The 14121-nt window shown below is 42.3% G+C and overlaps 1 protein-coding gene across 1 annotated transcript in view; it reads left to right on the top strand.

Moving 5' to 3' along the window:
* The window catches only part of eif4h (eukaryotic translation initiation factor 4h), a 30900-nt gene extending 29044 nt beyond the window's left edge, over positions 1–1856 (top strand). The window contains exon 8 of the mRNA XM_043718930.1: positions 862–1856. Coding sequence (XP_043574865.1) covers positions 862–1001 — 140 coding nt within the window. The 3' untranslated portion in view covers positions 1002–1856. The remainder of the gene's footprint in view (positions 1–861) is intronic.
* Positions 1857–14121: the final 12265 nt, after the last annotated feature.

Raw genomic sequence — 14121 nt, 5'->3', positions numbered from 1 at the left:
AGGGGGCCATCTGTGTTGTACGTATTTTGAACTGGTCCTCCTGGGAGCAGATGCGGCGGAGTCGAAGGAATTGGGAGAATGGGACTGCGTTTTTACAGGGGGCAGGATGGGAGGAGGTGTAGTCCAGTTAGCTGTGGGAGTCGGTCGGTTTGTAGTAGATGTCCGTGTTGATTCGGTTGCCTGAGATGGAAATAGAAAGGTCGAGGAAGGGGAGGGAGGAATCTGGGACTGTCCAGGTGAATTTGAGGTCGGGGTGGAAGGTGTTGGTGAAGTGGATGAACTGTTCCACCTCCTCGTGGGAGCACGAGGCGGCGCCGATACAGTCATCGATGTAGCGGAGGAAAAGGTGGGGGGTGGGGCCAGTGTAGTTGCGGAAGATGGATTGTTCCACATATCCTACGAAGAGGCAGGCATAGCTGGGGCCCATGCGGGTGCCCATGGCTACTCCTTTCGTTTGGAGGAAGTGGGAGGATCAGCCACATAAGGCCTCAGGTGTAGAATTTCCACTGTAAACAGCACCCCTTCATCTTTAAGCTGTTCCTGAAACCACCTTGTGACATCATATATATTCACCTCAACTGTATCTTTTCGGTTCAGTGTTAGGTTTTTTTGATTGAAAAGAAGAGGAATAGAGTCTGTACTTCAGTCATAACTGGTAGCTATTTCCATTTTGTTCTGTGCTGATATATTTCTCAGCTAACAGAAGTAGGCAAACTGTTGATGTTAAATTTGCAGATGTCACAATAATTTCTATTGTCTGAGCAATGTCATCAGTTTCGAAATCACCTTTTGTATTGCTTAAAAATTATTGCTTAAAAATCACTGTTAAAATTGCTTTTCTTTTGATCTTCTGTTTTTCAGAGGAACGGGCACAAAGACCCAGACTGCAGCTTAAACCTCGCACAGTCGCTGCCCCACTTAACCAGGTAGCCAATCCAAACTCAGCTATATTTGGTGGAGCCAGGCCTCGGGAGGAAAAAACTGGACATGAGGTGCCCTAGCTGACTGGAATCATGGAAAGTTAGGCACGGTACTTTCCATCCCTACCACTCAACAGACTTCCTTTTGTCTACTCTCCCAACTCTCAATGTAGTGGATTGCAATGGATTTTTCTAAGAACACTCCAGCTTATCTGTATTTTAGCGCCTGCCTGGTACCATCTTTTAGCATTGAACAGTTTGCTTTCTTCAAGTGGTAGCAGCTCCACACAACAACAAAAAAAGTCTTTTAAATGGTACTTGTGAATATTGCTGTACTGAGTTTCTCAGAAATACAGATTTGGCTGCTCATTAGAACCTGATGTTTTATGAACATCTTTCTCACTAAATACTGTTGACCAACCTGCACGTAATACTCTCTGACCTAAACATACACGTGTGTGTATTTTTTTAATATATACTAGATGTATACACACATGTGAACACATTATTCACACTCGCACTCAGAGATATTTTATAGATCTAAGAATATTGCATACATTGGAGAGATACTATTTCAATGACACTGAAAACTCGGTAGCCATGGGATCAAGCATTCAGGAAGACGTGGTGCATTTTGTATAGCCAGACACTGAACAGCATACTCAGCTTCTACTCAGTGACCAGTTCCCAATAGTTTTTCAACATTTTGTGCTGTGGTTCTGTTGCATAGGAGTTCCAAAAAAATGACAAACAAAAAAGGACCTTTTTGCCAAACTGTGTAGTCCTGTAAATAAATTCAGAAGAATCTGGATCTAATAAATCTCATTTTAACTAAAATCTTCAGAATATCGGAATTTTGAAGTCATGTTTAATGTGGAAAACTCACTTTTTAGACCATCCTAGATAATTAATGTCCCACATAGAACTTCACTTTAAGTATAAGAATTCCCAACATTTTAAAAATTCTATTTCATAATATATAAAATAAATTTGACATTTTGTGAACGATCTTTTAAATAAAAGAGAAGAGCAATATTCATTAACCCTGTCTCCTAATGGGTACCATATTTACCTTTTAAATGCAATTACAATTTTTGAGCAAGATTATGTGATTTCCCCAGAAGGGAAATTTATCATCCTTAAATCTTCCATCAGTCCATAGGAGAGAATGAGGTACAAATTAGGGCCATTGTCAAGTTAACTTTAGCTATTGTACCCATGGCTTGCACTGTGCCAACAGGAATAACATTTGGAATAGGTCTCATATTGTCCCTTTCAGATTATTTCTTGGAGGAGGGACCCTGAAAAAGGATGCGTCAAATGAAGGGGAAGCTTGAATAGCAACATGTACTGACAAAGATAAAGTAACACTCATCCTGAATTATTTCATGCAATGTACACTGGAATGTTAAATTGAACAGTTATGATATAAATTCAAATGCAAATTACTACAAATTCAGGCAATATGCAAAAAAAAGTGAGGCAGTACTGGTGGAAACAGAAATAGGTGATGTTGCAGATCGGTAATGTTCCATCAAAACTGGAAAATCATAGAATCTGTACAGTGTGAAAACAGACAGTTCAGCCCATTGAGTCCACACTACCCCTCCAAAGAGCATCCCACCCATACTTAAGCACTTATCCCATCCCTGTAACCCTGTACTTTCTATGGCTATTCCACGTAGCCTGCACACCCCTTGACACTATGGACAATTTACCCTGGTCGATCCACCTAACCTGAACATCTTTGGACTGTGGGAGGAAACCATGCAGGCGTGGGGAGAATGTGCAAACTTCACACAGTTGCACAAGGGTGGAATCGAACCCTGGTGTTGTGAGGCAGCTGAGCTAAACACTGAGCCATCATGCTGCCCACCCAAAATGTTTTAGGTGTTTTTGCAGAGGCAGGGATTTGGGGAGAGGAGGAAAGAGCAAAAAAAACAGCTCTGTGTTAAGTTGGAGGGCAGGCGGAATGAAATAACAAAGTTTCAGATGGTGCAAGTCTGAATGGGGTGGAAATAGGAAATATAAATGAGAATTTCTTCAGCATTTGCAAAGACAGTAGAATGTACCAACAGAGTTAATACTGAGTCCATGTCAGAATTTAAGAAAGGTTAGGTAATAGTGAAATCAAAGGGCAACAAAGAACTTTGAGAACAGAGTAGGGACGTGGGATCAGGGTCAATGCCCATGTAGATAATAACCATCAACATGGATTGATGGACTTGACCTGTTGTACTTTTTATGTAATCTCTTGGTCCTTGTTATTGCAAACCATTCAAAAATGCAGATGGACGTACAAGATACGTGAATGGGCAAAATATCTGGAAGCTTGAGTGGGAACATTCAAAGTTGTTCACTTTGGCAGGAAAAATAAAATAAATATTAAATGGAGATTGATTGCATGAGTCACAAAATGTTACTGTGCAGATACAACACATAATCAGAAAGGTTAGTGGGATACTAGTCATTATTATGAGAGGAATTAGTTGTAAAAGTAATGATGTTTTGCACTGGTAAAACCACATCTCGAATACTATGTGCAGTTTTAGTCTACTTAGTTCAGGAAGGCTGTAAATTGTTGGAGGTGGTTAGTGGAAGTTTACAAAATTAATACCTGGGATGACTGGGTTGTTTTACGAGGAAAGGTTACACAGGGCTTGTTTATCACTGGAGTTCAGAAGGATGGGGCAGGTAATTTGGTTGAAATTTATAAGACCCTAAATAGTCTTGGCAAATTGGAGATGGGAAGGATGTTTTCTCTTGTGTGTGAATCCAGAATTTGGGGGTGGGGGGTGTCATTGTTTTGAAATTTGGGATTGGACTTTTAGAATAGAGATAAGGTGATTTTTCTTATCTCTCCGTGTTGCACAACTTTGGATCTCTCTACTTCAGAAGGTGATGGAGGCAGGGTTAATGAATATTTCAAAGGAGGAGCTAGATAGATTCTTGTTGGGCTTGGGAATCAGTGGTTATCAGGAGTAGGTGGGAATGTGGAATTCGGAACACAAATAGATAGCTTATGATTTTACTGAATGGCCTACTTCTGTTCTTAATGCATACATTTGTATGGATATAATAAATGGAACAACAGTGGGATCTTGGGGTCCACATAAATAGATCCTTCAAAGTTGCCACCCAAGTTGATAGTGTTGTTAAGTAGGTGCATAGTCATTTTGGCTTTCATTAACAGGGGTATTGAGTTTAAGAGCCGTGAGGTTTTGCTGCAGCTCTATAAAACCCTGGTTAGACCACACATGGAATATTGTGTCGAGTTCTGGTCACCTTATTATAGGAAGGATGTAGATGCTTAACAGAGGGTGCAGAGGAGATTTACCAGGATGCTGCCTAGATTGGAGGGCTTGTCTTATGAAGAGAGGTTGAATGCGCTAGGGCTTTTCTCACTGGAGAGGAGAAAGAAGGGAGGTGACTTGATAGAGGTGTGCAAGGTAATGAGATGATGTGGAGGAGCCGGTGTTGAACTGGGGTGGACAAAGTTAAAACTCACACAAATCTAGGTTGTAACAGGTGATGAAGGAGTAGCATCTGACAGCTTGTGCATCCAATTAAACCTGTTGGACTATAACCTGCTGCTGTGTCTTCTTTGTAACTAAGGTAATGAGAGGCAGAGATAGAGTAGATAGCCAGAGCTTTTCCCTAGTGCAGAAATGGGTGTCATGAGGGGTCGTAGTTTTAAGGTGATTGGAGGAAGGTTTTGGGGAGATGTCAGAAGTAGATTCTTTACACAGAGAGTGGTGTGTGTCTGGAATGCCCTGCCAGCGGTGGGGGTAGAGTCAGAGACATTAGGGACACTTAAGTGGCTGCTGGGCAAGGACATAGACGGCTATAAATTGAGGGGTGTGTAGATTAGGTTGCTCTTAGATTAAAATAAATGCTCGGTACAACATTGTGGGTGGAAGGGCCTGTGCTGTGCTGTTCTGTTCTATGTTCTAAACAGTATAGGGATAGTTCCTCTTACATTTTGCATGCAAAGATTCATTTAACCAATATTTGTGCTACATTATGGAAATACATGTAATTAATCAGCCAGAACTTCACTGTCTTTGAGAAGATTACATGCAGGTTTGCACCCCTAACCCATCATTTAGTGCTCTCCGTTTCAATATATGTCACAGACCTCCACCAATGCTACTTGCACCAAAAACCTTCGGAGGAGGAAATTGCAAGACTGCTGTTGAAGCATTTTTTCTCTCTGACTTCTCTCTGCGAGCCTACTTTGCTTCTTAACTCAACTGTTTAAGCTTTTTTACTGGTATTTGTGCCCATTTCTAACATTGCTACTAACCTCGTTTTCATCCACTCTACTTTTGAATTGATAATCCTGAGCATTGATAATTATAAATTGGAGGAAAAAAATTGATAGGCCTGAAATTCTGATTCTTTATAATTGTGAACAGTTGAACATTTGAGATAAGATTCATTTGTGGGAATTGGATTCATTTTATAAATTCTATAGGAATTCACTGTTGACATTAGATGATCCAGGCTTGTGTTAGTGGTAGCCTTACAAGGATCAAAGCTGCTGTTTCAGAAGTTCCATCTCTTAGACCAGAACTTCATCTTACTGAATAACGAAGGAAAGAGGACCGGGTTATCTGCATCATTGTCAAACGAAGAGGTAGTTCAAGTTGTAGACTTTGTCCGATACTTTAGTTTTGAGTGAAGCGATTAGAAACATTGTCTCAGCTTTGATTCTAAAAAAAATCCTGCAAGCTGCATTCCAGAATTTTGAGGCAGATCATTTTTTTCAAGTCCCCCCTTCTGCCTTGTCCATGGGGTTGCCTTGGCCACGTACCCTTACAAAGGAAGACACAGCAGAAGCAGGAGAAAGAGACAAGGCATGGAGGATAAGGCCACGCCAAAGGAGAAAGACCTTCTTTGAGGTAGGTAAAATTTCAATTGTAATTGTTGAGGAGGGTGCATTGGTTGATGTCAGCTCTATCCTGGTCTGAGGACATTGTGGTTAATTAGGTCCAATAATTGACACAGCTGATGACAGCTTATTCAGTGTAATCTATTCAGAGAATTATCTGCAGATCAGATAGAGGCCATTTGACCGATTGAGTCTGCACTGACCCTCTGAAGAGCACCTCCCCGCCCAGACCCAAAACCCCATCCTACCCCCATAACTGTGAATTTGTCATGACTAATCCACCTAGTCTACACTTTCCTGGACACGGAGCAATTCAACATGGCCAATTCACCTAACTTGCATTTCTTTGGACTGTGGGAAGAAACTAGAGCACCCAGCAGAAACTCAGGGAGACACAAGGAGAACGTGCAAACTCCACACAGATAGTTGTCCAAGGCTGGAATTAAATCTGGATCCCTTGGCATAGTGAGGCAGCAGTGCTAACCATTGTGCTACCATACTGCCCATTGTTCTTGAACAATGCCCCTATCACTGAGCCAGAAGGTCTGGATTCAAGTCCCACCTTGCATATATTGGCTGCCATATCAGTCCTAGTGGTGTCCATTCTCAAAGGATCATCAGTAGATCTCAAACACAATCTCACTCAAATGTTTATTGGATTCATTTGTGTGAACACAGTACTTGAAAGAAAATGCAAGAATGTTAATGGTGTAGTCAGCTGAAAACTGAAGAGGCCCAGTAATTTAGTCCTTCAGACTGCCATCCCACCTTCAGATAGGATGATATTGCACACTAAGCACTGTTGCTCCTGATCAGATTCAAGCCCTCTTTCAGAGATTTTGCTGCAAAATCTAGCATGAGGCTTGACTGAGTGAGCGACTGCTGCTCTGTCACAGTTTTCACTTGCAGATGAGACAACAAGCAGAGCCACCATCCTATTGGGTGGATGCAAGCAATCCCACAAATTTATTCGAAGAAGAGCAAAGTGTGCAAACAATTATCCTTCAGAAAAACTGAAACAGGTTATCTGGTCATTTGTTGTATAGATGTGGAATTTGCTGTGTGCTGTGTCCTGTGTTTGTTACATGACAAAAGTGACAAAGGTTCAAAGGTGTTCCATTGACTGACAATTGCTTTTGAACGGCCTAGGATGTGGGATTGGTGATACTTAAATGGAAGTCTTTACACATTGGCTGTGACAACTCGCAGCTTTTTATACATACTACTTTTGGCAGCGAAGAAAGATTTGATGAACTGATGTGATAGGGGAACTGAGGATCATGCATAAAAGTAACCCATCTGACTTTATTGCAGGTGCAGGCAGGATCTACCTCTGGTGTTTTTAATGCCAGAAAAGTTCTATATTAATGCTTCAGTGTTTCACTCTATTCTAAAGGTCTTCCTGTGGTTTGCATGAAAGCCCAGCTGCAGACAATACTGACTCCTTACATGTCTGTCTGCGTGGTTTCACAAAACAGCAAAAGAGCTTTCATCCTGAATGCACAATGGTTTGCTGCTGACTGACAAAGATTGTATATTCCTGCTTTAAAGTAATTGCAGTGAAGTCACATAAGTTATTGTAGAATCTGAGGAAATCTTGAAGAATGCAACTATTTAGGAAGGTTGTACCATCTTGTTAAAACTAAGGTAAGCACTGATCAAAACCATATTTAAACTATTTTGCCATTGAGACACAAATTAACTTGCAGTTCTTGTCAGATCCACAATCAGAATGTTGAGATTTTGGCTGATTATCAAACCACGGTTTTCGTTTTCAATTTGTCATGCATGTTGTGCTAAGTTGTGCCACCTGCAAATGTCCCACTTTATAGTAACATTTATGGTGCATGTTCGCAACAATTTGAATTGGCAGGTTTCTGTTTTCACTGCCTTGGTCTTTATAAATGTCTTTTCCTTCCTGTAGGGTTCCTATCACCCTTCTCCCATTTGCTGTTCCCTGACCAAGTGGCAAGTCAGGTCCTAGGGGTACCTGTGTCTTCTTGCTGTGTAACTCTGTCAGTGTGATGTGTCGAAAAGCAGACACTTATTCTGCTTTCCCTCTCTATTCCACTTCAGCATCTCTATTCCAATAGACTGATCAAAATGAGAGGCCTTCATATATAAAGGATTGATTTTATTGATTTATTGTCATGTGTACCGAAGTACAGTGAAAAGCTTTGTTTATGAGCAGTACAGGCAGATCATAGTAAGGAAGGATGTACAGAGCAAAAGATTTAGACAGAGGCATACAGGTTATGTTGCTTAGGGCATACAAGAGAGATCAATACTAGCAAGATCAGCATTATTTGAGGCTAAAGAGTCCATTGAATAGTCTAATAATGGCTGGGAAGAGGTTGTTTGTGAACCTGCGAGTGTTTGGGCTTCTGTACCTTCTGCCTGACGGAGGATGTTGTGGGAGATTGTTACCAGGATGCAAAGGGTCTTTGATGATGTTGGCAGCTTTTCTGTAGTAGCGAATCGTGTAAATGGAGTCCAAGGATGGAAGGTTGGCTGCCGTGATGGCCTGGGCTGTGCACATCACCTTCTGTAGTTTCTTCTGGTCCTGGCCAGAGCAGTTGCCATACCAGGCCGTTACGCACCTGGACAGTATGCTCTTGATGGTGCATCTGTAGAAGTTGGTGAGGGGCCTTATGGACATGCTTATTCAATTTAGCACTTAAATATTTAGTTTCAGCAATATCAACACCCTCGAATGCTCATCTCACTGCCTAGTCTTCTGAATCATATCAGCTTTATGTATTTGCCTTACAACAAAATAGTTCAGTTTGAATTCACTGTTAGTGCTCTGAGGTCTACTTGATGTACACAGCATCAGCTATAATAGATAAACATAATGAGTGTTTTCTTATACTTCATTCATTAGTTCCATTTACAGTCTACAGCCCTTTCGTATTGACTGGAAACTGGCACGGCTGGCTTGTACAGGTGAATTCAGCCCTCAGCCTGCACAGGTAAACTCGACGGTTAGACTGTGGAGGTAAACTGGGCAGTTAGAATGTACAGGTGAACTGGTACTCAGATTGTGCAGGTAAACTGAGCACTCATCTGTACAGGTGAACCAAATATTCGCCTGTGTTTATGAACTGGGGCGGCACGGTGGCACAGTGGTTAGCACTGCTGCCTCACAGCGCCAGAGACCTGGGTTCAATTCCCACTCAGGCGACTGACTGTGTGGAGTTTGCACATTCTCCCCGTGTCTGCGTGGGTTTCTTCCAGGTGCTCCGGTTTCCTCCCACAGTCCAAAAATGTTCAGGTTAGGTGAATTGGCCATGCTAAATTGCCCGTAGCGTTAGGTGTAGGGGAATGGGTCTGGGTGGGTGTGCTTCGGTGGGTCGATGTGGACTTGTTGGGCCGAAGGGCCTGTTTCCACACTGTAAGTAATCTAAACTGGACTCTTGCCTTCCACATCAACAGTAATGTTGAGATCACTCAGACATGAGATAATGTATCACTTCAGTATCCTACTTTGCAATTTCTGAGGGAAACTGCCAAGTTTGGGCAGACATTTTGAAATGGAATTAACCTACAATCAAAATTTTGTTTACCCATCATCACACAACGCAATGTCTTTGACAAAATGGCAGTTTTGATTTTATGCAGGATGCTCCATTACCTTACCACCTCCTTGTGAGAATAGGATTGTTACAATTGGGAATTTGAATGTGTGTGATGAATGCAAGAATCATCAAAAGTTTATACTGTGGGGCAACACATATGTAGCATTGTTTCATATCCATTATGAAATAAATAATCTATAAACCTTGAAGTTTGTAAGAATCCTGGTGTATACTGATACATTTCATGTTTCTGTCCTTTAAAAAACTAGTTCAGCTAGTTTACTCGGTTAGCACAACCATAAAAGGTTGATCTGCCAGTGATATCGGACGTTGTAGGGTCCAATCCTGTCCCAGGTTCTGGTAACCCAGTCCCATAATTTGATAAATTAGCCCTGTGCCCTGGTTTACTTAGGTTCTTTGGAAAAGGCACTTACCATCCTGACCTAGGTTGTTTCATAAGAGTAACGCAAATGTGAAGACTGCAGATGCTGGACACCAGAGTTTAGATTAGAGTGGTGCTGGAAAAGCACAACAGGTCAGGCAGCATCCGAGAAGCGGGATAATTGACGTTTCAGGCAAAAGCCCTTCATCAAGAATGGAATCATGGTTTCAGAAGAGCTCCAGATCCAAACCAAACTCAAAGTAAACTCAAAGGAGAGAAATATATCTCTGATGGTGGGATTTGATTGTAGGTGTCGGAAATGGTGGAGGGTAATGCGTTTTACCCGGAGATTAATGGGTGGAAGATGAGGACCAGGGGGGTTCCTTGTTGCGGTTGGAGGGTTGGGTTTCAGGGGTAGAGGTGCAGGAAATGGAGGAGATGCGCTGGAGGGCATTATTAATCATGTGGGAGGGGAAATTGTGGTCCTTGAAATGGAAGGCCATGTGGGATGTCCTGAATTGGAATTGTTCCTCCTGGAAGCAGATTCGGCAGATGTGGTGGAAATGGGAGTAAGGTATTGTGTTTTTATGGGGTTAGTGGGGGTGGGGTTCTAGTCCAGGTAACTATGGGAGTTGGTGCATTTGAAATAGATGTCTGTGTTGAACTGGTCCCTGGAGATGGAATCGGAGAGGTGCAGAAAGGGGAGGCAGGTGTTCAAAATGGTCCAGGTGAACTTAAGGTCAGGGTGGAAGGTGTTCGTGAAGTTGACGAACTGTTCAACCTCCTTATGGGTGCATGAGGTGGCACTGATACAGTCATCAGTGCAGCGGAGGAAGTGGTAGGGGATGGTGCCAGTGTAACTGCAGAAGATGGACTGTTCCGCTTACCCTATGAAGAGACAGGCATAGCTGGATTAGAAGTTGGCTTTAAAGATAAAAAACAGAGGGGAAGTGTAGATGTACATTTCTCAGACTGGAGAAGAATTGAAAGTGATGTTCCCCTTGTGTTCCAAAAATTGCTGCTTCCCTAGCCAAGCTGTTTCAGTACTGGCATCTGCCTGACAATATAGAATTTGGCCCAGGTAAGTCCTATACATAAAATGCAGGACAAATCCAACCAGCCAGTTACCACCCCATCAGTCTCGATCATCAATAAAGTGATGGAAGTTGTCATTAACAGTACTATTAGGCAGCACCTGCTCAGCAATAACCTGTTCAGTGACACCCAGTTTGGGTTCAGGCAGGACTGCTCAGCTCCAAACCTCATTACAGCCTTCGGTCAAACGTGGTAAAAGAGCTGAATTCCGGAGGGGAGGTGAGAGTGACAGCTCTTGACATCAAGGCTGCATTTGACTGAGTGCGACATCAAGGAGCCCTAGCAATACTGAAATCAATGGTATTAGGGAGCACAATCTTTGCCGGTTGGAGTCATACCTGGCAGATAGGAATGATTGCTGAATGTCATTCATCTGTGCTCCAGGACATCTCTGCAGGGGTTCCTCAAAGTCACGTCCTAGGCTCAACCATCTTCAGCTGCTTCATCAATGACCTTTCCTCCATCATAGGGTCAGAAGAGGGGATGTTCACCCATGATTGCACAACATTCAGCATCATTCGCAACTCCTCAGATACTGAAGCAATCCATATTCAAATACAGCAAGATCTGGATACTATCCAGACTTGGGGGCTGAAAAATGGCAATCAGCCGTACAAATGCCAGGCTATAACAATCTCCAATAAGAAACAATCTAATCACTGCCCCTTGACATTCAATGATGTTACCTTCACTGAATTCTCCATTTCAACATCCCTGGGGTTACCAGAAACTTAAGTGGACTTGCCATATAATTTCAATGGCTAAAAGAGCAGGTCAAAAGCTAGGATCACTGAGGCAAGTAACTCACCTCCTGACTCCCCAAAACATGCCCACCATCTACAAAACACAAATTAAGTGTGTGATGGGACACTCCCCACTTGCCTGGAGGGGTGCAATTCTAACAATATTAAGAAGCTTGGCACCATCTAGGACAAAGCAGCCCACTTCATTGGCACCAAATCCATAAGCATCCACTCCCTCCACCACTGACTCCCAGTAGCAACAGTGCGTACTACCTTCCAGATGCACTGCAGATATTCACCAAAGATCCTTAGACTGCAGCTTTCAAATGAAGGACCACTTCCATCTAGAAAGACAAGGGCAGCAGATTCATGGAAACACCACTGTAAGTCACTCACCATTCCTGAATTGGAAATATATGATTGTTCCTTCACTTGCTGGGTCAAAATCCTGGAATTCTGTCCCTAAGGGCATTGTGGACCAGCCTCCAGTATGTGGGCTGCAGCGGGTCAAGAATGCAGCTCATCAGCACCTTCTCAAGGGCAACTAAGTTTAGGCAATAAATGCTGCCCCAACCTGTGATGCTCATGTTACATGAGAGAATAAAATAAATCTGAAAGCAAAGATGTGGGAATTTTAAACCTGAGGTGTTGCTCAAATGTGAACCAATGTACATCAGTGAGCATATGGATGATGTCTGACTAGGATTTGGTGCATGTTAAATATGTGCAGCTGTGACCTGAATGACTACTTGTGTACCGAGGATGGTTGGGTGCTTTACAGAGGCGGAATCAATTGGTGTCTAGATGGTGGAGCAGATATATGGCTGGAAACTCATCTCTGGGTGAAACAGAGCGCCAAATATGCAGAGTCTACTTTATTCTCATACGGTGACCAGGAAGAGGGATGGAATCAGTGCCAAGTAGATAAAGAAGAATGGGGAGAAATTTGTTCATCAGGTGTTGCTTCTAAGCATTATTGTACAAAGGACAGCTCATGACTCCGCCTGTCATTGAAGTGGTTCTGCGTTGTGTGAAGCTAAGTGAACAAGTTTCTCACCCAATGGTCCGATGCTTATTTGCTCATCCAGGACTGAATCCTGGATGAGCAACATGACAAGTCAGAGGCTTTGGAAGGATGAAGATTGAGAACACTCAAGTGGTTTATATGGGGAGGTGGTGTACATGTCAGTGCATGAGCCTGTGGTTCAGGGAAGTCACCAGAAGCAGTGTACATTGTGATCTGTGCCTATACGTGACTCATCATGCCAGCATTGGCTGTGCCCTGGAAACCCATTGTATGAGGATCACCAGTTTTGCCAAGTATGAAACTAGGCAGATCAGGTAGATTCAGAAATAATCGTTAGATATTGATTGCAATTGTTTCATAGAAGAGACGTATTCAGAAATGTGATCATGAGAAGTTGGGACAGGTCAAAAAAGCAAAGAGTGAGATCACAGGTTGACATCATGGCAAGATGGGATAAGCACAGCAGTTGGGGTAGGGATCATAGGAATGTTATTGAGATGATGGAGTGTAGCAGGTTGAAAGGTGACTGGATAGAAGTTTATAAAATAATGAGAGGTATAGATAGAGTTAATGGTAGTTGTATTTTCCCTAGTATGGGGGATTTCAAGACTAGGGGGCACACCTTTAAGGTGAGAGCAGAGAGATTTAAAAAAAGACAGGAGAGGCTTTTTTTTACACAGAAGGTGGTTTGCATGTGGAATGAACTTCCTGAGGAAGTGGTGGATTCATGTACAATTACAACATTTAATAGACATTTGGATAATTACATGAATAGGAAAGGTTTGGATGGATATGGGCCAGGAGCAGGAAGGTGGGACTAGTTTAGTTTGAGATTATGTTCAACATGAACTGGTTGGACCGAAGGGTCTGTTTCCATGTTGAATGATTCTATGAGCATCCTCTGTCTAATAAATCAGGATTAAGAACACTCAAGTGATTTGTATGGAGAGATGCTGTGGGTGTCAGTTCAACAGCCTATGATTCAGCGAAGTCACTGGAAGTAGTGCACATTGTGACCTGTACCTGTAAGTGACTCAGATGACATGCAGGATATGGAACTCAAGGTTAGGAAAACAATTTCAAAAGAATTAGCAAAGCAGTTCCAAAATATCAAGGATCAGCAACCAAAGATGTAACCTTAAAAAGGTTAGCTTAAAGGTATAAGGAAACAACTGAATTGAATTAATTGGGAAGGTATTCAAAGCATTTACACAAAGGGTAGATGGAAAACCTTTTCAGGGCATAATGCTGAGAAGCAGAATGGACAATTTCAGCAAGAGTAAGAGGAAGCAGAATGGGTTCCCGATTTGATCATCTATCACATAGGGTAGAGGAACAAACTCTTTTGCAGGCAAGAAAGGACAAAGTAGTTCACTGGGACATACACAGAAACTGACAAAAGCACAATTAAAGATTGATCAATGGGGCAAAGAGAGCTCAGATGAAAGTATCACTATATGCAAAATACCACAAGAAGCAATT

Source organism: Chiloscyllium plagiosum, chromosome 28 (genome assembly GCF_004010195.1).
Source record: "Chiloscyllium plagiosum isolate BGI_BamShark_2017 chromosome 28, ASM401019v2, whole genome shotgun sequence".
In the NCBI taxonomy this organism is placed as follows: Eukaryota; Metazoa; Chordata; class Chondrichthyes; order Orectolobiformes; family Hemiscylliidae; genus Chiloscyllium; species Chiloscyllium plagiosum.
The sequence above is the reverse complement of the archived record's forward strand: the minus strand, read 5'-3'. Positions and strand labels throughout refer to the sequence as shown.